Source organism: Fusarium fujikuroi, chromosome FFUJ_chr02 (assembly GCF_900079805.1).
Source record: "Fusarium fujikuroi IMI 58289 draft genome, chromosome FFUJ_chr02".
NCBI lineage: Eukaryota > Fungi > Ascomycota > Sordariomycetes > Hypocreales > Nectriaceae > Fusarium > Fusarium fujikuroi.
Window position 1 is genome coordinate 4172535 of NC_036623.1, and position 23108 is coordinate 4195642.

At 47.9% G+C, this 23108-nt stretch overlaps 10 protein-coding genes; 6 read left to right on the top strand and 4 right to left on the bottom strand.

Moving 5' to 3' along the window:
- Positions 1–417: 417 nt before the first annotated feature.
- FFUJ_04035 (probable aspartate aminotransferase, cytoplasmic) lies at positions 418–1854 on the top strand (the record flags this gene model as incomplete). XM_023572726.1 has 2 exons in its annotated part: positions 418–995; positions 1044–1854. 2 exons carry the CDS (start codon positions 418–420, stop codon positions 1852–1854), a joined length of 1389 nt encoding a protein of 462 aa, XP_023426798.1.
- A 148-nt stretch (positions 1855–2002) lies between these two features.
- On the bottom strand, positions 2003–3028 carry FFUJ_04034 (uncharacterized protein; the record flags this gene model as incomplete). XM_023572727.1 has 3 exons in its annotated part: positions 2003–2043; positions 2087–2919; positions 2985–3028. 3 exons carry the CDS (start codon positions 3026–3028, stop codon positions 2003–2005), a joined length of 918 nt encoding a protein of 305 aa, XP_023426799.1.
- A 360-nt stretch (positions 3029–3388) lies between these two features.
- FFUJ_04033 (uncharacterized protein) lies at positions 3389–5846 on the top strand (the record flags this gene model as incomplete). XM_023572728.1 has 8 exons in its annotated part: positions 3389–3441; positions 3497–3619; positions 3668–3819; positions 3870–4022; positions 4072–4887; positions 4941–5116; positions 5170–5359; positions 5410–5846. 8 exons carry the CDS (start codon positions 3389–3391, stop codon positions 5844–5846), a joined length of 2100 nt encoding a protein of 699 aa, XP_023426800.1.
- A 309-nt stretch (positions 5847–6155) lies between these two features.
- On the top strand, positions 6156–8210 carry FFUJ_04032 (related to heterokaryon incompatibility protein het-6; the record flags this gene model as incomplete). The annotated part of the gene is made up of 1 exon (XM_023572730.1): positions 6156–8210. The coding sequence occupies one exon, from the start codon at positions 6156–6158 to the stop codon at positions 8208–8210; it is 2055 nt and encodes a 684-aa protein (XP_023426801.1).
- A 750-nt stretch (positions 8211–8960) lies between these two features.
- FFUJ_04031 (uncharacterized protein) lies at positions 8961–10791 on the top strand (the record flags this gene model as incomplete). XM_023572731.1 has 3 exons in its annotated part: positions 8961–9593; positions 9652–10410; positions 10465–10791. 3 exons carry the CDS (start codon positions 8961–8963, stop codon positions 10789–10791), a joined length of 1719 nt encoding a protein of 572 aa, XP_023426802.1.
- A 354-nt stretch (positions 10792–11145) lies between these two features.
- FFUJ_04030 (uncharacterized protein) lies at positions 11146–12489 on the top strand (the record flags this gene model as incomplete). XM_023572732.1 has 3 exons in its annotated part: positions 11146–11233; positions 11291–11369; positions 11427–12489. The coding sequence occupies 3 exons, from the start codon at positions 11146–11148 to the stop codon at positions 12487–12489; spliced, it is 1230 nt and encodes a 409-aa protein (XP_023426803.1).
- Positions 12490–12588: 99 nt separating this feature from the next.
- Positions 12589–13920, bottom strand: FFUJ_04029 (uncharacterized protein; the record flags this gene model as incomplete). Its single annotated transcript, XM_023572733.1, has 1 exon — positions 12589–13920. The coding sequence occupies one exon, from the start codon at positions 13918–13920 to the stop codon at positions 12589–12591; it is 1332 nt and encodes a 443-aa protein (XP_023426804.1).
- Positions 13921–14695: 775 nt separating this feature from the next.
- On the bottom strand, positions 14696–15989 carry FFUJ_04028 (related to integral membrane protein PTH11; the record flags this gene model as incomplete). XM_023572734.1 has 4 exons in its annotated part: positions 14696–15158; positions 15211–15328; positions 15378–15756; positions 15813–15989. 4 exons carry the CDS (start codon positions 15987–15989, stop codon positions 14696–14698), a joined length of 1137 nt encoding a protein of 378 aa, XP_023426805.1.
- A 1754-nt stretch (positions 15990–17743) lies between these two features.
- FFUJ_04027 (related to pisatin demethylase / cytochrome P450 monooxygenase) lies at positions 17744–19391 on the top strand (the record flags this gene model as incomplete). XM_023572735.1 has 3 exons in its annotated part: positions 17744–18040; positions 18101–19234; positions 19290–19391. The coding sequence occupies 3 exons, from the start codon at positions 17744–17746 to the stop codon at positions 19389–19391; spliced, it is 1533 nt and encodes a 510-aa protein (XP_023426806.1).
- Positions 19392–20800: 1409 nt separating this feature from the next.
- FFUJ_04026 (related to gEgh 16 protein) lies at positions 20801–22183 on the bottom strand (the record flags this gene model as incomplete). XM_023572736.1 has 4 exons in its annotated part: positions 20801–21510; positions 21561–21669; positions 21723–22015; positions 22069–22183. The coding sequence occupies 4 exons, from the start codon at positions 22181–22183 to the stop codon at positions 20801–20803; spliced, it is 1227 nt and encodes a 408-aa protein (XP_023426807.1).
- Positions 22184–23108: the final 925 nt, after the last annotated feature.

Consider the following 23108-nt stretch of genomic DNA (forward strand, 5'->3'; position numbering starts at 1 on the left):
CCAGCTGGCAAACCAGACAACACCTGCATATGCGGATGAATCCAGCTCGTAATCGATTCCCCACCTTCTGGAGCCATCAGGTCCGGCACTTATCAGTGAGATCTGCATGAGTACAGTATCACGTCCTCATGACCTTCTCCGCATAACGCCACGCATTTTGTGATGCAGAGAGGCTGTTGGATCATGCGGGGGTTGCTCTCAAGGTTACAAGATAGGAATGGAAGCGTCGGTGGCTCGTTCCGACTTACTTAGTTGCGTAACGTAGATTGGTGTTAGATAATGGTGGTGGCATGTTCAGTGGGGGAGTGATGGATGCTAACGCTGGTACTTAGATGAGAATATATGAGAGCCACGGCCATCTCCTCATAAGCTGGGAACGTTTCATTATCATAGGACCATCATTTTAATTACTTCAACATGCTTTTCAGAACCGCCATACAACATCAGAGGCGTCTATTGCCTGGACCATCCCAACTTCACATCCAGCCACAACTTAGAACTGTTACCAATGCAGCGCTGAGAACCTCTCTAAAGCCTACACAGGCACCCCGGGTGGAGGAACCATCGCCACTCTCCAAGATACCTATGGGAGTGCTCCTGCGCTCCGTCGCCTTAACAACAGTAATGGCGAATAGGTGGCTACTACGGCCGTCACTTGCATTCATCGCGCTTATCACACAGTCCAACTCAGCCATTCTCAACCCCGACAAGAACCCTGTGCTGAGTCGTGTTCTTCAATGGACTATTTATGACCACTTTTGTGCTGGTAACAGCATCCCCGAAGTGTCAAATACTGTCAAGTACATCAAGAACCTTGGCTTCCACGGTATCATTCTTGGATATTCGAAAGACGTCGTGTTAGACCCTAACGTGAAGCTTCCGAAAATTGGCATTGAGGACTATCCGAAAGAGTGCTACGATATGATCGATGAATGGAAGAAGGGCAACATCGATACTCTGAACATGATCGAGGCCGGCGATCTTCTAGCTGTTAAGTAAGTACCCTAATTCTGTGCAAATGACCAGCAACTTACATAGTTTAGGGTGACTGGTGCTGGACCCATCGCGGTAGACGCTTTGCAGGCTGGCAAGCCGATGAATAGCTACCTCCACAAAGCTCTCAACGATATTTGTAGCGAGACTCAAAGGCGTGGATGTCAACTCTGGATAGACGCAGAACAACAAGCTATGCAACCGACACTCGACGAGTGGACCATTACCCTCATGCGCGAACACAATCGGGACGGGAATGCCCTTGTTTACAATACCATTCAGGCCTATCTCAAAGGCGCTAGACAGAACGCGAAGAGGCATATTCAACTAGCTGCCCAAGAAGGTTGGACTGTCGGTATCAAGCTTGTTCGTGGCGCATATATCGAGAATGAAATCCGGTCTCTCATTCACGATACAAAAGACGATACGGACAGTTCATACAATGACATTGCAGACATGCTGATTTCTCGAAGAGTACCTGATGGACCTTCCAATCTCAAGTTCCCAGACGCGGCCCTCGTTCTGGCGACTCATAATGCCGAGAGTGCGCAAAAGGCCCTTAGCACACACAGAAAGCGCCTCGAGGCTGGTCTTCCCACAGTGCCTATGAAGTGTGCCCAGATCATGGGCATGGCTGATGAGCTGAGTTGCAAGCTGCTGCAGGATTACGAGCAGGCAGTCAAGAAGAATAGAGTCACTGCTGAGACGCCCAAGATTTACAAGTGTCTACCTTGGGGCTCCGTGCAGGAGTGCATCAATTATTTGTACCGACGAGCGGTGGAGAATCGCGGTGCCGTTGAGAGGACGCAGCATATGGCGCTAACTATGAGACAGGAGCTTCGACGGAGGATACTGGGCTGAAGGTAGACAGAAATAGAAATTGAAAACTGTTAAATTCATACCAAATCATGATACAAGCTGCATTAGTGTTGGTCTATATGAGTTGAAGCTTTACAATAAAGTAACTTGGACACACTTCGCTATGACGCCTTTTTTTTCTCCAACTTGGTCAGAAGTTCACTTCTGGGTTGCTCATCGGCCCATCTCGTTCTGGGAAGCTCGAAAGTCGAAGTCATCCGCCCGTACGACATACCGCCCAATTGGCCGATGGGCCGTAGTTTGTCAAGCTCAATGTGACTGAAATCTTCATTGGCAGCATCTTCCTGTACCCAGAACCGAGTCGCCTTGATGAGAACCATTCCATAGTTACTCATTCCGGGTTTATGACTTTCGAACTCTTTGATATCCACGACCTGCCCTTCAATAGAAAGCACCGACTCTTTGACGCGGGATGGTTTGACAGTTGTAGTTTGTGCCTCGGTGAGCCCGGTAATGTCCCACTCAGAAACACCATACGGAGCGTCGATCGACGACGCGTTGACTGCTTCTATCATATTCTCGGAAACAGTGTTGATCACACATTCTCCAGTATCCTTCAGATTCTGATACGTATCTTTAGCCGACCCAAAGCGAGATGAGAAGCTAATGATGAACATGGGCGGGTCGTGATCAATCACTTGAAAGTAGCTAAAAGGCGCCAAGTTCTTGGTCTCCCCATCGCCGGAAATAGTGCTGATGAAGCCAACAGGTCGAGGGGCAATACCAGAGATTAAAAGTCGGTAGTTCTGCCCGACGGATCTATCAGGCGAATACGGGTCGATCTCTCGGTGGATCTTGTCGGTGGGGGATTGACCAGTGCGGACACCATCTCCATAAGACCAGGATGGGTCTGGGGACTTTGTTATCTCGATAGGTTTGCCAGAGTGATCAAAGTCTGGTCTGCGGGCTATCGTTTCCTCAAAATTGGCGATTGGTTGGACTGCTGAGAATGCAGGCTTAGCCGCAGTTGCAGCTGACGAGTTCAGTCGCATTGTTGAGGATGATGGGGCTGTTATCAGGCATTTGCGTGCATGTAGCGTTGATGGTCTAGATTGGAGGGTCAGATACTGTCCCTCTGGATGATATGATCTGGAGCTGTCGTGCTAACTGACCTTGATTCAATTGCAGAGCGAAACGTAGCCAAAACCCTGGTCATTATGACAGTCCTGACATTAAAGCATTGACCAATTCTAGAAACAGGGATCTCTTCCAAAGCACTGAACCCGGCAGTCAACTTACACCGACGCAAATCTCAAGTGGAAAAGTCGGGATTGTTATACCGATATAGGACACTGACAATCCCCCATGATAAGCTTCCACTATCGGGATCTCATTCCGACCGCTTCACTCCGCATCCGATAACGCAGTCTCAATCCTCCAAAGCCGCTGATAAGCTTTTTCCACGAACGCTACCAAATTAGGCAAAGACCCAAGCCGGAATGATATTCCAGCTAAAAGACTTAAGTCGGAAGAGCACCCCGACCTCTCCTCAACAGTTATTATCAATTGCGCAACGATGCCTGCTACACAGAATGGCCAATTCCGGATTATTAAGAAATGTGCTAAAGCGTGAGTTCTTATCTGGGCCGTTGGAAGCCGATAGCTGATCGCGGTTGTTGGCTAGGTGTAAGCGATGTCGGTCTATGAAGGTCAAGTGTTCGGGGGCGCAGCCTTGTTTGAGATGTGGACGCAAGAATGAGAGATGCATATACGAGGCGGAGGAGAAGAAGGTATCAGTGCCTGAGAGGTGAGTCTTCTTTCTTTTTCTGGTGTGTAACAACTGACCTGAGTACAGCTACCTCCGCGCCTTGGAGAGACGACAAGATGGACTTCCATCGCCAGGGTCTCTTGGTAATGGAAGTAGACCACGACCAAGGCACTCTTCTGTTTCTGATTATGGTATTTCCGGTGTAGTCACGCGGGACGCATCCATGACTGCGGATGGAGGTGAGTGACCATCCAATTGTCTGTCATCCTTACTAACATGATAACCAAAGATCTTACACTTGGAACACCCCAAGATCATGACGAGAACGATGAAACAAACGAGGCCGCCTCGCTATCCACCAACGATGTCCTCGAACCCGCCTTCAGACAGAACCCCCTCGTCGACAACGACTATGTCTTCGGGCAAGCCATGGGCAGATACTGTACGTTGCCATCCGTCAATCATCGGCATACACTAACACATCTCCACAGGGTACATGGGTCCCGCATCATCATGGGCCTTTTGCAGAAGAGTCCTAGCCCTAGTAGGCAAGCATCTCCCCGAAGCAAACAACGAGCCTCTACCCTGGCACCTCGACGGAGTGGCCTTCCGACTACAGTGGAGACCACTTATGCCAGATGAGCCACCGGATATTTCCAACCTACCGCCGTCTGACTATGCGTATTTCCTCATTCAGACTGCGAGGTTTTACCTTGGTCCTTTGGCGAGTTTGATAGACGAGGCTGAGTTTCTTCAGCATTTTAAAGAGCTTTATCAAGATGCTTCGGCTAAAGCGGCGTCGTGTAAACTGTGGTACGCGCAGTATTTACTCATGATAGCGTTCGGTAAAGCTTTTCTCGGTGGGAAGAGTGCTGATGGAAGTCCACCGGGGTATCAGTACGCCGCACGGGCGATGCCACTGATGCCCGAGTTAGCCGGCATTGCTCTTGATCCTGTTCTCTCAGCGCAAGCACTCACATTGGCTGCTATATACTTCCAGTCGATTGACATGAGAGTGGCAGCATATCAACATATCGGACAAGCTCTCCGTATATGTGTCTTGTCGGGATTTCACAGGCATATGCCGGAAGAAGCTGTCGGGGCACAACACTCTAAGCGATGTCACATAGTATTCTGGGTAGTCTATATGCTCGACCAAGAGTTCGCTGCTCTCATTGGCGCAACGAGTGCCATACGAGACGAAGACATCACGAATAAGCTACCTTCTCAGGCGGATAGCTCGTTGAGCTCACTGAGTCTGACCCTTCATGTCCAGCTTGCTCGGTTAATAGCCCGATTACTTGGGAGTAAGTGACACCCTCCTAAGACTACTAAAAATTGGCTGCTAACAATTTTGAAGCGGTATACGGTGTTGGTAAAGATTATGACGGCACCCTTTTTAGTAACACCCAGTCTATCCTACGCAACTTGGCTGAGTTGAACCGTGATCTGAACAACATCATCAATAATCATTTCCGAGACTCGATCAGCAAAGCGTCACGAATTGCGACGAGACTTCTCCTCCAATATCACCACGTAGGTTTCACAGCGCGGTACTGAATGAAGTCTTTGGTCTAATCTGTCTTCAGTGCGTCGTTCTCACAACAAGGCCACAGATAATGTGCGCCTTACATATGCACATTGAACAGTCAAAGACACAGCTTCTGACCCATGGCCTATCACTATCTCCACCGGTTGCCTCGCTTATACAGTCATGCGTCAGCTCGGCGCAGGCGATTTTGAAGACGCTTCGTGCCTTGGCAGACGAAGATCTCATCGGTAAGTACAATTGTCATGAAAGTCAGTCATGAAGCTGAGTTTTTGTGCAGAGGCATTTCTGCCGTTCCAAATAGAGTATGCCTCATCGTCAGCATTTCTCCTCCATCTCATCCCTATTATATGTCCACCTCTTCTTTCAGACGATTCATGGCGCGATGATGCTCGCTACGTCTTTGATACTCTTATTGCGAAAGGCAGTCTCATTGCTCCGCTGCGCAAAGTAGAACTCGAGCAGCTGGAACAGAAGTTATCTGCTTTGACGCCGGCCAGTAATATTGCAACGCCAGAAGTACCAAACCAGGTAGAAGAGCATGTCAGCGTCCAGGAAGAGGAGAACGGGGAGCCAGAGTTAGACGAACATGTCTCTGATGAGACGGGTTGGGACCTCTTTGCGGCCAATGCCATGGCAGGATTGACACCAGGGGAGTTGTTGGATTTGGCAGAACAGCTCGACGTAGACAGTTTCCTATATCAACCCGAGATGTAAGAAGGCTAAAAAGCACCAAAACAAATAATAAGATGCTGTTCCCAACTTCTCCTCTGGGTATTTTAGGATAACCCAACCTGACAAGATCTGACGCTATTCTTGTTTAGGCCAGAGTCGTTTTCAGGCCATCTGATAGGATGTAGCTGTTCCAAGCCACAGGCTGACCCCAAGGCTCACAACCATGAGTTCAGCTGAAACCGCTCAACTTGACAGCTTCAAACAACTGAAATTTGACGCAAAGCGACCCAAGTGACCAAATCCCAGCCCTAGCCCCTACTGTACAACTTTAGTAGCTCCAAAGACAATCCTATGGCGTTCCCGGCGGTGTCAGCAGAAGCACGGGTCCCTTCCCCGCCGCCTCTCAGATTGAGCCACGGCAAAGGTCGCCCATACGACGTCCCTCCACCGCATGCGCCAAATCAGCAATACGCGGTAATTCCAGAGACGAGCTATAACAATAAATTCATGCCGTATCCCTACGATTACAATGTCGTGCCACCACTATCTCCACCTACTCCAAAAGCTGCCCTCAGTCCGAGCCCCAGGCTACTCCAAAACCAGCAAGCTGCATCTTCGTTTAGTGAGCTGTCTTATCAGTACAGGCCAATTGAAGATGCATCCATCAGATTGGTTAGAATATTGCCGGAGAGGAAGACGATGATCAAGTGCGAAATTATCCATGTTTCCTTGGAACAGCCTCCTCCTTATAAGGCTATCTCGTACACTTGGGGCGATACGGGTGATACCCGCAAGATCGAGATTGAAGGTTGTTTGATCCCGATAGCTGTCAGCCTCCACGGTGCCTTGCAAGCACTACGCAAAAAACAATCATCTGTCTTGATATGGGCAGATGCTCTGTGCATCAATCAAAAGGATCGAGATGAGCGGAGTCAGCAGGTTCAACTGATGCCGTTTATCTACTCTAATGCTGATAGCGTCGCAATCTGGCTTGGTCCGGAAGAGAACGACAGCACACGAGCTGTTAGTTTTCTCGATGCCATAGCGACTACAGGTGAACCTTTTGGGTCCAGCAATATTTCCAAACTACTAGCAGCTGGTGCCGAAAACGGTGACCTTTTAGCAGTAGTATCACTCTTTGGGAGGGAATATTGGAGACGACTATGGGTCGTCCAGGAAGTCTTCAATGCGAAGCGAATAATGGTTCATTCTGGCTCGACTCGTCTTGAGTGGAAGAAATATCAAAGTGCTTCAGTACTATTCAGCCAGCGCCGTGGGGAACTCATCTTCAATAACAAAGACCAGCTCAAGAGGCGACTAGCAGCTTCGCCCGATCAGTTCAGCTATGTTCAGACCCTCATTTACCAAGGGCCAGCCAGTCTACCAGACCTCAAATTCCACATGTCGGATGGAGAAGAGGCTCTTCTACAGGTGCTACGAACTTGTCGCAGGAAGCTCGCCTCTGATCCTAGAGATAAATTGTACGGAATCCTTGGCGTTTTGCCAGCAAGTATTCGAGACGAGTTCCGCGCGGACTACAATCTCTCCGTGAAGGATGTGTACACTGAGATTGTCGACTTTCTTCTCAAGACGACTGAAAAGCTCGACATTATCTGTGAAGCAATCCACTTCCCTGTTCACACCAGCACCGCCAACCTTCCAACATTCGTTCCGGACTGGTCACATATTCCGCAAACATCGGCAATGGGCTTCAAGTATAATTTCTCAGCATCAGGTTCGAGTAAAGCCATTTGCAGGTTCCGCGATGAACGCCTCAACAAGCTTGAAATTTCAGGGCTCGAGATCGACGTGGTGCAGAGCAAGGGTGTTGTCGTCGGCACACTTTGCAACCTAGGAGATTACCTTGTGGCGTTCCTGCACTGGAGAGCGCTACTTCTTCAGGCCGTTGAAGGTCGCAATGAGCAAGAATTACAAATGGCGGAAGAGTGCTTTGCAGCGACGATCTGTCTTGGTCAAATCCCATCAGAGTATGACCGAGGTCGATGGCAGGCAGAAATCTATCATATCTTTGCGAACCTCTTTCGCGACCGTCTACCATACATCAGGCTCGATGACAGACTAGCTTACTACTTGGAAACTCCATCCGAGGTTAAAGCTGAAATGAGGCGGCACTTTCTGCAAATTCATTTTGGGGATCGTATGATGGGGAGGTGTTTCTGTCTTACGCAGAATCGTCGGCTTGCGATGGGATCGGGGTTCATGCTTGCGGGTGATGTAATTGTTGTGCCGTTGGGTTGTTCGACACCGATATTGTTGAGAGCTGAGGGGACGCAGGGTGAGTATAGATACGTGGGCGATATATATGTTGACGGGTATATGTTTGGTAAAGCTGTGGATCAATGGCAGGCGGGGAAGAGGCAGTTGAAGAAGTATGTACTTCACTAAAATTGAATATTCTGGCGAATTGTCCTCGAATAGAGGGCCTGAGGATTTTGGATTGTCTGGATGGTGGGTGATGTCAAAGCGTCATGTGGTAAGCCGCGGTCCGCCCATTGGTGATCGGGCATAGAGTCTCCATGGACCCGGTCAGTGGTCATCGATTTAGCCTTCGGAAGGCCAGCCAATCAATAGCTCGACCTAACGAGTGACTGGTAGTGAGGCATATATCATGACGGCGACGAAAGAGAATGTGGTTACACAAGTTAAACTCCGAGCCAATACCCGCCGTAATCGTACGTTTGCCTGACGTCAGACAGATAGAGTTACTGAGGCGAGCACTCAAACTCGCTTCGAAGCGAGGCCAAGTGACCTGTGCCCTTGGGGGACAGAAAACGTCGAGAGTGACATCCCGGGATCTCCCACTATCCCGAGTTGCAGCTTTTATGTCCCCCCCGAGCCATCCCTGTCACCGACTGAGACTCACCGGTCATGATAAAGGTGCACCAACAGGAGCCATACCAAGCTTATCAGAATATATATGTGAGATAGGACTGAGAAATATTCAGTCTTGACAGCCCTTACGTGCGTCTTTTTAGTATAATCCCTCCGTCTCCGTGAACCTTTCGACGATAAACCCCAGTCATCAACACTCCTTGTCGACCCTGGAAATTCTTGGCATGCGGCGCATTTCCCCACATCCTAACAACCGCCGTCAGTCGGATCAGCGCCAACGGCATCTCTCATAGTGGAGTAATTATGGGCTCTATATCGACTTCTACACATGGAGCACCAGACTCAGAGCCAATATTAAGCGACGCACTTTGGAGAGAGAGGGTGCCGCATATCAACGGAGAGAACCACTTCTTCTGGCCGTACCCGATCCTAGAGAGGCTGATAACACGAGAGACAATCACCCGACAACTCCATTCCGTCAAGATAGGATTGGAGGATGCAGAGGCATGCAGCAACTTAATTCTGGGTATCGACAGACCTTCATTTCTTCGAGTCTTTGCCATACTGGTTATTGTAGAGCGGTCCGGTGATATCCGGGCTTTTATAGACGCAGACTTGCATGACGAAAGATTTCCTCTGGTGCAAGGATCTGAGCATTATCTCACTGCACAGATTTGCATGGCAAAGCTGGGGTGGTCTCATATGCAGAAAGACTATTTCAACATTAATCAACTACGAATATCACCGAGGTTCTTTTCACTGGGAGAGGATTACGAAGCCCAACACTATGATATGCCTAAAGGGCAGATGCTCCCTTGGGTACTATGCAGAGACAGCTACGGAGTACACGAAGAGACACTATCGGGAGGATGCGGACAGGTTGTCAAGTACAAGATTGACTCCAACTCACATGGTTTTGCCCCCTTACTTGAGGAGGTGAGTTCACGTTTCAATCCTTGCTGCTTGATAAGGCTCTGATTTCTATCCCGCATAGCTTGGATTTTATGGTAGCTTCGTGGCCGTCAAGTCTTTGAAAAATACAAGCAGAGAGAAAGGCACATCGAACAAAGAGTTGAAAATGCTCAAACGATTCAGCGGTCTAAGTCACCCAAATATCATTACGCTTTTGGCCACATACACTCTCAACAACAGGCTTCACTTCATCTTCCCGGTTGCCGAGTACGATCTCCTCATGTATTGGAAAATCCATCCTGGTCCACTCGTAAGCCCGGCTTCTGCTAACAGCGAAGGTCTCTTATGGCTGTCGGGACAAATTCGAAACATTCTCGGAGCCCTTGCACATATACACGAGGGCAGAAAAGCCAATATGGATACGGAGACAATGTTTGGCAGGCATGGCGACATAAAACCTGCCAACATTCTTTGGTTCAGATCACGGAAAGAGAGACGAGGTGTTTTTGTGATATCGGATTTTGGTATTGCGGATGCCCACCGGGAAGAAACCAGATCTATTGTTTCTGCAGTTGATTTACCTGTCACACCCAGGTATCGAGCACCCGAGTGCGATATTCGTGATGGCCGGATATCTAGAGCATATGATGTCTGGAGTCTAGGCTGTGTATTACTCGAAATGATTTCTTGGATACTTGGGGCGAACGAACTGAGGGAACAGTTCAAAGAGATCTTGGTTTCACCTTACATTACCGGGGTCAAGACCGACATATACTACGATTTTCACTGGCTTGGGCCTGGAGAGGGCTACAGAGTTGGGGTAAAAGAGCAAATTCTCCAGGTAAGTCTCCCAATTGAAAACTCTGACACAACCTCTTTCTGACAGTATTGACAGTGGACCCGTTCATTGCACAATAAACCGGGTTGTAGCCCCTACGTCCACGATTTGTTGAAAATTATACACCAAGATATGCTAGTGGTTGATCAACATAGGAGGAAAAGGATGGCTGATTTGCTTGATAATGTTGGCGAGATGCACCAACGCGCCGTTGATAACATTGACTATATCAGAGCCCCAGAACCGAGCGAGGTAATTATGGAGGCAAGATATATGGATGGAGTGCGTTTGAATAATAAGATAGAAAGCATCCTTGAGAATCAGGAGGAGAAAAGAAAGCAGCTGAACGAGGCCTCGCATGGGGAGGTATCGGGTAACTCGTGACACTACTCAAGGCCCAGACCTATCAGGGCAGGGTTAGCTCCGAATAGCGCCAATATAACAATCGATAGTGTTGTCTGGAAAATTGATAGCGCTTCGAATTATATCGTGCTTAATACCTTAGCCTATCTAATCTTAGTTCTTTTTCGTTTAGTGAAGCCAAGTGAAGTTAGCAGCGACAATTTTAAACAAGGGTCAGGATATGTCCGTTAGTCTCGACCGATCTAATACCATACCACCGGAATTACGTCCCAGGGCAACAGTATTTAATTACTCGGTACGCCACGACTCGACGATAGTATTTTTCTTTCCGGTGTTCCCTCTTTTGCCAAAATTGGACTGGCTAGTATTGAAAAAATGAGGTTCTCACAGTATTTCGTTGCTTTGGCCATGGCCTTGTCGGGTGCTGAGGCCCTTACGATTAATTCTGATTCTTGCTTAAAGGGTATGTCGTGATTTTTTAATTCATGCCTGTGAAATCACCTACTGACTCTCAAAATAGCCGTTACTGCAGTATCGAGGAAGACATATGCATCCGACTGCAAAGCTTATCTATATACCACCGTGACACCCAAGAAAGTGTAGGGCTGACAACTTTTGTCTGGAAAGTGTCACAACAGCTAACGATGATACAATAGCACTATCTATCGAACAAAGACTGTAACAAGTATCCCGACAGTCAGGAAGTCTGTAACGGCAATCAGCACACAGCGTGTAACGGCCACAAGGACCAACTCTGTTGTAAAGAGTGTTACGATCGATATCACTACAACTGTGACAATGGATGGCACTAAGACAGTTACTCAGCAGACCACAAAGACAATCACGACGACTGCCCAGAATGTCAACCCGCCATTTAAGAAGCGAGCAGCCAACGCACCTGTCATCCCTCCCTACGCTAGCAACGCGTGCAGCAACTCGGCCAAGTACTCCTCTGCATGTTCTCGTGTTGGTGTAACCAGCAAAACCATCACTCTTCCACGAACGACCATCGTTTCAGTCATCCACAAGGTTATCATTCCACGAAGAACCACCATCAAGACCGCTATCGCAACCGCCTATGCCACCAAGACGGTCAAGACAGAGGTTGTCCAAGAGACCTATTCCACTGAGAAGATCAGTAAAGTAGTTGGGACAGAAGTGAAGGACAACATCATTGCCACGGAGACCAAGACCGAGGTCAGCACCAAGACAGAAGCAGCTGATCCACTGCAAACAATCGTGCTCATCGCACACAACAGCGGGGATCCTAACCTCGCCCCGCTTGGCGGTGTTGGTTTCACCCATCTGGAGAACCAGATCGGCAGTGGAAAGTACTTCTTCGACTTCACAGCCGACCTTGACTCCGACGTGACCTTCACCCTCAATGAGCGCACAGGAGAACTTAAAGTCGCCAATGGACCTGGAAGTTCGATTGGAAAAGCCGGTTACTCCAACGTCAACGGAAACTCGGACAACTACGTGCGCTTCATGTCGACCGAGGAAGCGACTGCGAATGCGGCCAACCGTTTCATCTGCAAGATCGTCCCGGCGACTTCGTACCCCTTGGGCCTTCAGTGCTTGTGGGGGACTAATCAGATTGCTGATTTTTGGACGTGCTCTTCACGTCTGGTGCTTGTCCAGCCGGGAGTGGACTTCACGAGTCAGTGTACGGGTGCTTCTACGTCTTATACTATTGACATAGAGGTCCGCTTGGCTTAGAGGGGATTTGTAAATCAAAAGAGATGACAAAAAATAGACCCCCTATAGAATTAGAATTCACTAGACCGCAAGTCATTTGGTATTTAGAATTAATCCTGCCTAAGTACCGTCGAGGTTTCTGTATGCCGGTGCTGCCTCTTCTACAGGCGGCCTAATCCACGATTCATCGCGTTGTACCTCAGCCTCAGCCTCTGCCTCTGCCGTCCTACTACTTTCACCATCCATCCCTTCAGGTCGTACTCGATCATCACTCGGTTTTAATATCAACAAATCCGCCTCCCCGCCCACATCAAACTTCACTCCCGCAATTTCGCCCTCCACCCACCATTTAATTCCATGCGTAACCATCATATTATATGTGCAAAACGAATGCGTAAACTCCGACTGTGCAAAATTCCATTCTTGTGGGAATCCCGTATCCTGTAGACCTATCCGCAGGCCACACAATTCTCCGACGTCGATAGGCTCCCATTGACGTTTGAAGGGTATCCGAAGCTTTGTATTGAGTTTGTTGAGAGCTTGGACAACTCCAAGGTCTACTTCTGTTCTTCTTGCTCCAAATATTCCATTCAATGATGTTTCCGTGACTATCCAAATGTGTACAGTTCTAATTTTGACTTCTTGTGGAACATTTTGAATGATGGGACTTGTCTTTTGCCAGTTTGGTGCCACTAGAAGCTTGATGGGTATAGGCGTTGGGTTATCAAGTTGAATGATCCTTGGGACGTCAACAAAAACGTCAAATGCCAGGTTAGGGTCTGATGAAAAGCTAAAGTTCTTCCGAATCTTTTGTAGCGAAGACAATTTCAAATCTTCTGATCCTGGAATGAGGCTCTGAGTTGAGATCTTGCGTGGATAGCGGATTCGTCTGGATTTGAAGTCGGCAATAGGAGCATCTGTCGTCAATGGTATGACCTTGAAAGGAAAGATAGCCTCAAAGGCTTCGGTCTCTCCATGAACTTCAACTGTAAGTTTGGCTTCGATGACATACTGGATGCACGCTGATGTTCTCTCTTCTCTTCCATCGCCAAGGACATACGACGGAGGCAGTTCGTGGTCCGTCGTTTCCAGAGGAATATAGCTGAAATTCTGCCTGCCATTGTTGACTTTTGGGTCGACATATAGTGGAACAGGTATATTGAATGTCCACTCCTTATGGCCACCGTTCTCGATATGTAAAGGTCCCGTAAATATGGTCTGACAATGGTGATGCAGTTTTATCCCCCATGCGAAATCACCGTTTCTATCCTTGAAAGGTTCGCTTGTACTAGCTGTTCCAATAATGGATACGCTGAGTGATGAGTCTGGGCTCACTATATGGGTTGTTCTGTATACAAGTCCTGTAATGGTATCACCAGGAATGTATGTATCGCCGTCGAGGTGGATTCCCAATTCGGGGCTAGATTTGGGTCGTTTTCCAAGGCATGACATTTTTAGTTGTATTCTGGCTTTAGCTGATACAAAAGAAACTGTTGTTACCTCGGTTTATATTTATGCCTTTACATTTTGACTCAACTCTTAGTGCCCAGCCTCGCGGGACGTATTGGCTGTGCCGCAAATCTAAGTGAGTCGCGAATTCGACGCCAAGGTTGAGAAATGCAACATAGCCAATTACCAGTCTCCAGATTGTGGCTCGGCAAAGGGGATGACCCTCCTCATATGAGAGAAACCAATAAGGGCTTGGCTTGGCTTTAGACATCGTAAGTTGAGTCATCATCACCTGATATACATGTTCCGGTTTCGGTCAATTGCGCGAGGCGCGAGGCAGACGTGAAGTGGTAATTCGTGTTTAGCCTCTGATAATTCTTCAATTATTGTCACTGTTTGTGATTTCAAGATACAACTGAACTTTTTACGGCGAGATGTTGACTGCGCATCTTGGCATTGAGGTTCAAGTCGGCGACTTCCAAAGACGGACAGGCACAGATTTTGTCCGCTGCTGGTGATACCAGCTTGGTATGTTATGCCATACATAGGCCTACTCCGACACCTCAGCCCAGGCTCAGTATCGACTCTACTTAAAGTAGTAGGAAGCCGGCTTAGGGATGAAATAGATCTTAGTGTGCTTGGGTCCTTCAGAGAGGTCAACAGGGTCGTTGATATATTCACAGAAACTTCTGGGTCATCTTGTTTGACTTGAAACAATTATGCAAGGTACTTGGCCCATGGCTGCTGTATCTGGCCTGCCTATTTACCCCATCCCCGTTTACATGCTGTTACTCCTGTCATATGACACATTCACCGACATGGTTTTCCTGATATGGGGTGATAATGCTGGACTAGCTGGCCCACCAGCAGGTCCAGCATTACTCTGACCATTCATAGTACCACGATGTTCCTTAAGAATACTCTTGTCACTCTGGTTATCAGAATTATGATCCGGGTGAGCCTCCGTCTCAATCAAGGCACTCCATTGACCAGCCTTATTCTTGGGAACGAACATGATGTTGTTCATGTTCTTCAAGCGATGCGAGTTCTCGCTTGACTTGGCTGATGAAGGAAAGACCTTGCGAAGCATGGGGCGGAGGGTAGGTATACAGGCAGCCATGATAATGAGAGCATTCTCAGCGCAGGCTGTGAGAAGAAGTTCACCGACGTCGTAGGTAGGATCAGTGCTTGTTGCGTTGGCTTTGAGTTTCGTGCATTTGATGACTGCGATGGCTCCAGCACTGGGGAATATTGGTAAGTAAGAGAAAGCTAGAGAAGGAAGCCACAACTTACAAGACACCGAGGCTCATGGCGACAGCTACACCAAACTTTTCCTTGTTCTTCATATTCAAGTTCCAGAGCATAGCCCAAGGAAGAAGCGCGAGGATGAAATCGGTGGCAGCAGAATAAGCTTGATGAGTGTCAGTATCAGACCAAATAACAGTATGGAGCAGACCTACCGCCGATGAAGTATAAAACTCCAAGGTAGGCATTAGGATGCCAGCATTTGCTCACAATAGCTGGGTTCCACGTTGTTCGAGGGTCTTCGCAGTGCACAAATACAATGATAGAGATGAGGATATGAAGCGTAAGCATAGTGACAACTATGAACCAGAGGAACCGATGGATGAATCGCTGTGCGGCCAGTCGCATGAGACTGATTGAGAAGGATGTCTTGCCCAAGGCGCATGACATGACGACAAAGGGCTGCGAGACTTGACCCAGCAATGCGACCGGGACGGCATCTTGAGGGGCAAAGGTGAGAACCCATTCGATATGTCGACCGAGACCTTTCTGAACCGCAGCTTCGATGATGGCGCCATAGCATATGAGAAGAATCTGTTGTGATCGATACTTGTTAGTACGTAAGGTGTCGAAGAAGGTTGATTTCTTACCAGAGAGAGAACAATGACCCAGTCATCAAGACCAAAGACCTTTCGCACAAACAATCTCGTGTAAACTCTAAGTCCAACAAAAAGAATGGGAAAGATAACAGAAAGCCACGTCACAGTCCGAATCATCGGCCCCCGCGTCTCGGCGAGATACTCAGGAGAAGGCGTAGCAGCAGCCATATTCGCATCGAGAACCAACAAGTTTGTCTCACTCTGCTTTAGCAGGCACATTCATGCGTCTTATATGTTCCAAGGACAAACCTTGCCACAGTATACGAAAATAAACAAACCGGCCGGCAAATAAATTCTTTGGTAACATAGCTTTGTTCTCTCACGTATATGTCACATCTCAAGGAGACCAGATGAAGGATTTCGAGTATCACAAAGAAAGAGAAGAAGAAAAAGAAAGAAGAATATTCATCGTGGGGAAAAGATTGACCTCGGGAGAGACCGAAGCCGTTGGACTCGAAACAACGGCTGGGAAAAAGCAACGTTGAAAACGGGGCTGCAAAACCGCCGAGTAGCGAATCCAATCGAGGGCATGAGAATATCCCGACCGTGAGAGGAGAGAAAACAATGGGGACGATCAATGCCATCACAATCATACGTTGAGCAAGCCGCAACGGAGACGATCTGCAGGTCCAATCACGGGGAACAATAGAAGATGTTTGCTCGCTTTTTGCATAATATGTCAAATATCAGTTGTTACAACAGGGTTGCAAGCAAAATTAGAGCATGGGGTCGCTTATTGTTATCTCCGTGTCGCTGCCAATCCCGGTGAAGTGTTGGGTCTCGCGAATCTGATAGATCAGATGCCGTGCCATACTCCTGCATATTGGCTCGCCACAGAAGGTGGGTTAGCCAGCCGCGACAAGTTCTGCAAGAAATTTGTGCAGAGTGGATTTTGTCTGAATCAGAGTCTTGATTAATTTAGTGTTGAAGAAATCGTTGCGTGGGTATCTATCAATGTTAACTGATGTCTTGTCTAAAGTTGGTCGAGGCTTAGTTCCCGTCTCAATGGCGTCCTTGTCCCGTGTCACTAGCTTCAACGCTATCTTATTGTGTAAGATTGTCTACGAACCAACAGTAAGCCAATAATTACGTGACAGTCACTTCTCATATTCTACTGTATTCAGCTTGTGCTTCGAATATTGCCTCGAGTCCTGTAAGCTCTTTGTTTGCTCAGCCTTTTTTCCAAGGATACCCCTGGCCTGTACAAGGATGATCCCGCCTCCCCGGTGAGATATTATCTCTTCTCTCGTTCTCATCGTGCAGAACCTAAACCGATTCAGACAATCTCAACCGAGGTGGTTGCTAATCGAGACCGTGTGCGTGGGATTCTTTGTTATAACTACTGCATGCCAAGTTTCAAGGAGCCTCATGCTTATGTGGGGGAGCCAACAATTTCGCACACGTTTGCGAGGCTACGGGAGGAGAGAAAGCCCAGGACTGTGATCTTAAATGATAGACAGATTTAGGTAACTTAGTCTAAGCTTAGCCTAAGTTCAGTATAAATTTAGAATACCTTGTCCTACCTAAGGTCTGAAGTTTTCTTGCTCTCCGACCCGAGGGAACGTTTCCTCTTCCCGTGTCTCAATAGCTTCTCCGCTTCTGTATTTGGTCTCTCCCGCGTGGAGTTCAGACATATCACAAAGACTAGCATGAATACCCTGCAAGTTTGCGGTGGAGTACTGTTACATGGTGCGTAATCCAGACGCATTCTCTACAACGGCGTCACTTTTCGCTTTGCCTGTGATAAAGACAGTGTGAGACAAGGTGCATTACACATGTCGAGTAATCAGGCCATGCCCTCCGCAAAAAGCAATATAGATCCGGCTCTGTGCCGCGTCTGCATCCCGCATCTGTTCTTTAATTAAATTTATGATATATCCTCTTTGTTTTCTCCGCAGTTGCTCTCGTTGTCTCCGTAGATCATGACCCTTTCTTCCTTTGACCTGAGCTACGTGCTGTACGTCGGCGTTGCTTTTGTCGTCGCTCGTATCTTTTACGACCTCTTATTTTCACCTCTCAGACGCATTCCTGGCCCTCTTGCTGCAAAGTATACGGACTTTTACCGGGCCTATCTTGCCACCAAGGGAAATGTCGATGAACACATGCGAGCATGGCATCAGAAATGGGGTTCTGCTGTGCGGGTTGGTCCAAATACGATCAGTATCAGTGACCCAGATCTGATTCGTGTTATTTACACCACGAGAAACCCTTGGCGAAAGGTAAGCAGCCTGTGACGAGTCTGTGGATTGAGATTGCTCAATGGGTTCTGACTGTCCTAGACTAATATGTACCGCCCCAATGATGTCGTCGTCAATGGCCAGCGTATGCAAAACATCTTCAACACTGCAGATGAAGACTTTCACACCAAATACACCAAACCCATCCGGGGCTTCTGGACGCTGCACAAGATGTTGGAGGCTGAGCCCATCATGGACGAGACCCTTTGTGAGCTGATTACTCACCTCGACAATCGTTTTGCGAGCACAGGCTACGTCTGCAAGATGGATGAATGGGTCGCTTATTACGCTTGGGACGCTGCTGCTAACATCAGCTTTGGTCGCAACTACGGCTTCATGGACCAAGCTGCTGACGTCGAGAACATCATTGCTGAAAGCACTGCTGGACTCAAGTATTTCACACCCGTCAGTCAGATCCCGTGGCTTGACGAGTGGCTGGACAAGAACCCTATCTGGCGCATTGGCCCTCGCCCTCTTGTCAATGGCGTATTGTACACCGTCAAGATTCTCACAGAGTATCAACAGCAGGTAGCTTCTGGTGCTGCCAAGCGTAAGCCCGTGGATCTCTTCATCGACAAATACAACAGCTTGAAAGACACTGTTGATTATGTTGATGACCAGCAAATTCTGAACTGGCTTATGCTCAATGTTTTGGCTGGCGGTGACTCAACAGCTGGTGCCATGCGTGCTCCGGCTTACCACCTGCTCAAGAACCCTTCTGTCTGCGAGAAGATGGTCGCCGAGCTCCGTTCTGCCAATTTGACTCTGCCAGTTCCTCAATGGAAGGAGATCAGTCAACTACCCTATTTCGATGCAGTTATGCGTGAGTCTATGCGAATTTCGCCCGCCGTCGGTCTCATCCTTGAGCGCGAAGTGCCAAAGGAAGGCCTTGAACTTTCGGACGGTCGTTTCATTCCTGCTGGAACGAAAGTTGGCATCAATCCTTGCGTGATTACTCGCGATGTTGGTGTCTTTGGTGAAGATGTCGATACGTTCCGGCCTGAGCGATGGCTTCGCAGCAAGGGTGAATCAGAACAGGGACATGCTCAACGTGTGCGACGGATGCACGAGTGTACTGAGATGATGTTTGGACACGGCTCGCGAGTTTGCATGGGTAAACACATGTCCAAGTTGGAGATGTACAAGATGTTTGCTACGCTTTATGTGAACTTTGATGTAAGTCTGGTCATCTCCCTAAGCTATCAATATCAAGTACTAACCGAAGATATAGGTTCGTATTACCGATCCAAACCATAGATGGAAGTATGATAACTCCTGGTTTATGTATCACAAAGACATCCCGTGTACTATTAGTCGCAGACAAATTTCGTAAGCTTGGCGTAAATTTATTTCATTTATGTTTTGTATCCGGCTCGCAGATGTATACTGCATGGAGAACTAAATATTTCAAGAAAGTAAAGTGAATCTCTTACACCACTTCTGCCAGTGCCTAGAAATGATGATTGGGATTTAATTGATCTTTGTAACGACTCATATTACGTCAAGGTATATGACTCTATGAACGTTGACTGGTAATCACAATTAGAGACTTGACGATAAAGCCATCAACCCTATAGCCACTGCCAAAACGTCTTTCAAATGCTGTTATGAGCTAGATGTGTTATTTGCAGTTGAAGTTGTGGCTGAGAGCTTAAATCTGCAGAGAGAACTGGGAATTCAAGGCACTTCTGTGCAATCTCGCACCCTCCAGTATGGTCCAGCGGGAAAGGCCTTCTATAAAGTTTCTCCCTCTTCTTCTAGGTGCGCGTGATACACATATCGCGTCCTGTCCGTCATTCTGAAGTATGAACGCATTTATATAAGAAACACTCTTGAATGCATAATAAAGACTTTTTTTATGCATAATAAATATTGAATTATATACAATATACACTCAATTATGCACTAGGTTCTCTCGGCTGGATTAAGCTCTCAGCCATAAGTCTTAGCGGCAAATAACACTTCAAGCTCACAACTTAGACATTAGGGGCCGACTGTGACTTAGAGCAGTTCTGGGCCGGCAACCCCCCTGACAATGATGCAGTTGACATGACTAGATGGATATCATCACAGCTTTTTGGTTTGGCTGATGCTTTGCAACTGATCCGAGACTTGTTCCCTTCAGGGGTACTGCCACAGAATGACCACAAACTACAACCACCACACCGGGACCTCAGCCCAGAGCGTATTCTATGCTTTGAAACCAAAGACATCACTCACTGTGTGTTCTCAAGATTGCAGACTTCGGGTCTATGCAATACCACGACGATCAAGCCCATCACCAACGAAGCTTTGAGACATGCATGGGCTCGGCCTACCGCGCTCCAGAGCTGCTGACTGGTGAACCGGCTCACAACTCGGATCTATGGTCCTTCGGATGCATCATCCTACACTTCATAGTATCTTACGTCAGATGGTATCAAGGAAAACTTCAATAAACAAGCCATTGGTTCTCACCGCCTGCAATCCTTCCTTGAAGAAAATTGTGCTTTATTGCGTAAGTTGTAACCTAGATGTGTTGTTTGCAGTTGAGACTTGTGGCTGAGAGCTTATTCCAGCAGACAGAACTTAGAGTTTAAAGCAGCACAGAGAACTCGGCTTCCTTGAGGAAATCAGCGAAGTTCATCAAGTTATGGTACATCATCTTTATTATCTATCTCTCCCCTCATCCTATAGTTATCCCATCGTCCACTTCCCAGTGTCCCTGTATTCTTTTCCTTTATTCACTCACCCAAATATCAATCAGAAGGTATCTTCTTGAGCGAAGAATCGCTTGGCCCATCGGAGCTTAGAAGCAGCTCGCTTGGCGTTTCCTCCAAACCCGCCAAAGCCACCACCGCCACCGAATTGTCCTCGACCCTGGCCCCCACGGCCGCCCTGGTTACCGCCGTTACCTCCCTGGTTGTTACCGCCGTTCTGGCCGCCTTGACCACCGTTGCCTTGTCCGTTACCCTGGCCGTTGCCCTGACCTTGGCCGTTTCCTTGGCCTTGTCCGTTACCGCCATTGCCACCGTTGTTACCTCCATTGTTGTTGTTACCGTTACCGTTACCACCGTTGTTTCCACCATTGTTGTTATCGTTATTGTTGTTGTTATCATTGCCTGCATCACCTGTCTCGGTAGCCGCAGGAGGTCGACCAAGAGCAACAGAGGGTGTCTCGGTAGCAAAGGCTGAAGTGACGACGGTGTTGCCAAGAAGAGCGTCAACGGCAGCCTTGTTCTGCTCAGCCTCGTCGTTGGTAGCATTCTCGTTGGCCTTAACGGAATCAGGGAAATCTTTCTGGTTCTGGAGGACCTGAGCGTTGATAGCTTGGAGCTGCTGAGTAGTCTTGATGTTCTGAGGAGTGTTGGTCTTCTTATCGGTATCGGCTTGCTGAACGGCGAAGCAGCCACCGAAGGGACCAGCAAGAGCGTTGTTACGGCATCGGACGGTGCAAATGTTGCCAGTGGAGGCTGTTTGTGTTAGATGCCACTGACTTGTTATGGAACTTGGGCATGCTTACCTCCAAAGCAGTTGAGGTCATCAGGCATCTTGACCGTGATGTTGAAAGCCTGAGTCTTGACCTGAGAAAGGCCGTTTGTTCCGGGGACATTATTTGTAACGGTCAAGTTCTGTTCACTATGTTAGGGGATTTTCTAAGTTGCTGCTTCGGCAGGTGCCTCACCTGAATGTTGGTGTTGGTGTTGCTGCTCTCGTCAAGATCACACACGTATGGGCCAGCACCATCGGCATTGACCTGGTGAATAGTAACAGTGAGTTCACCACCAGCCTCAACCTGGGTGACCTTGCCAGCGGAAAGGGCATTCTCAGTATTCTCGCCGACATCGATGTTACCAGACAGCTCAGTGCGGCCACACTGGTTGACGATGTTGGCGGTGATCTCTGCATCACGAATGATAGTGGCATCCTGCTGGCAAGGATTGATAGTGATACAGTTGCGGGCGACCTCGGGATCAACTGACGATCTGATTAGTTTCAAGCGAACCAAACCCACGTCTTAACATCCTTACCTTGGAATCCTACACTAGCAGGAGAAGTATCGAGACCTTGGGCATTGAGAATGACAGAGTGCCCATGAGCCAAAGCAAAAAGCGAAGGAAAGAGAAAGCTCTTGAAGGAATGCATCTTGACAGTTAAAAGATAAGGTAAAAAAGAAATGTGCCGGCACAAAGAATAGTAAAGTTGAGAAGAGAAGAAGAAGAAGAAACGATCACCAGGACCTAACTAGAAGAGAAGACTTTGCTGTAGAAGCTGAAGCTGATGATGACAAGACAACAACTCACCCATCGTATGTCGTACGAGTATATATACATTTTTCGCATCCGAAAGATTCTCGATATTTTAATCTCAGTTTCGCGTTCGCTGGCGAGGGTTTCTGCTACGGCCCCTGTATCAAAAACAAAGTGGAGATTGTGTGAAAGGGGCACGTTTAAACGCCCAGGGTCGTGTAAGCGGGCCGACCTGGGTGGATTTTTCCTCGCTTCAAAGGCGACACATGTTTCATCGATTCTTAACAAGGTCACTATAGACGGACTGTTTTGGGGGCATATTGTGCATTGTTAAGATTTACTGCTGGGAACTGGCGGATATATTGTCTTGAAACACTTGTATTTCCGATGATAATCGAATGATGATCATATCACTTGGCAATAGACTTTCTGATAATGCAGGAACCGAAGGTAACGATGTAATTTTGGCTGGTGTTTCGTGAGGGGCTGGTTTAAAACGCAGATTTATTGGCATGCATTTTTGCTGGAACCAAATACTGTAATTCTGCTTACGTCCGGATTGATAACCATTCAAGTTCCAACTCGTATGGAATCTCCGTCTCTTGGCCACCACACACTCATCGGCTCAATCGATTTGGTTCAATCCACTCTCGGGATGCTTGACGCAGCGCTGGTCGCAGCCAAGTCAAGTCTAGATACATGTTTTGCTCGCCGATGGGGGCGCGCAGTTCGATACAGTCAAGGTAGCATCGTAGCAGTTAAGGTTTGTGGTCTGCGGAGCCGCAAAATTAGGAGACTTGATGGCTTTATTAACCGCTTTG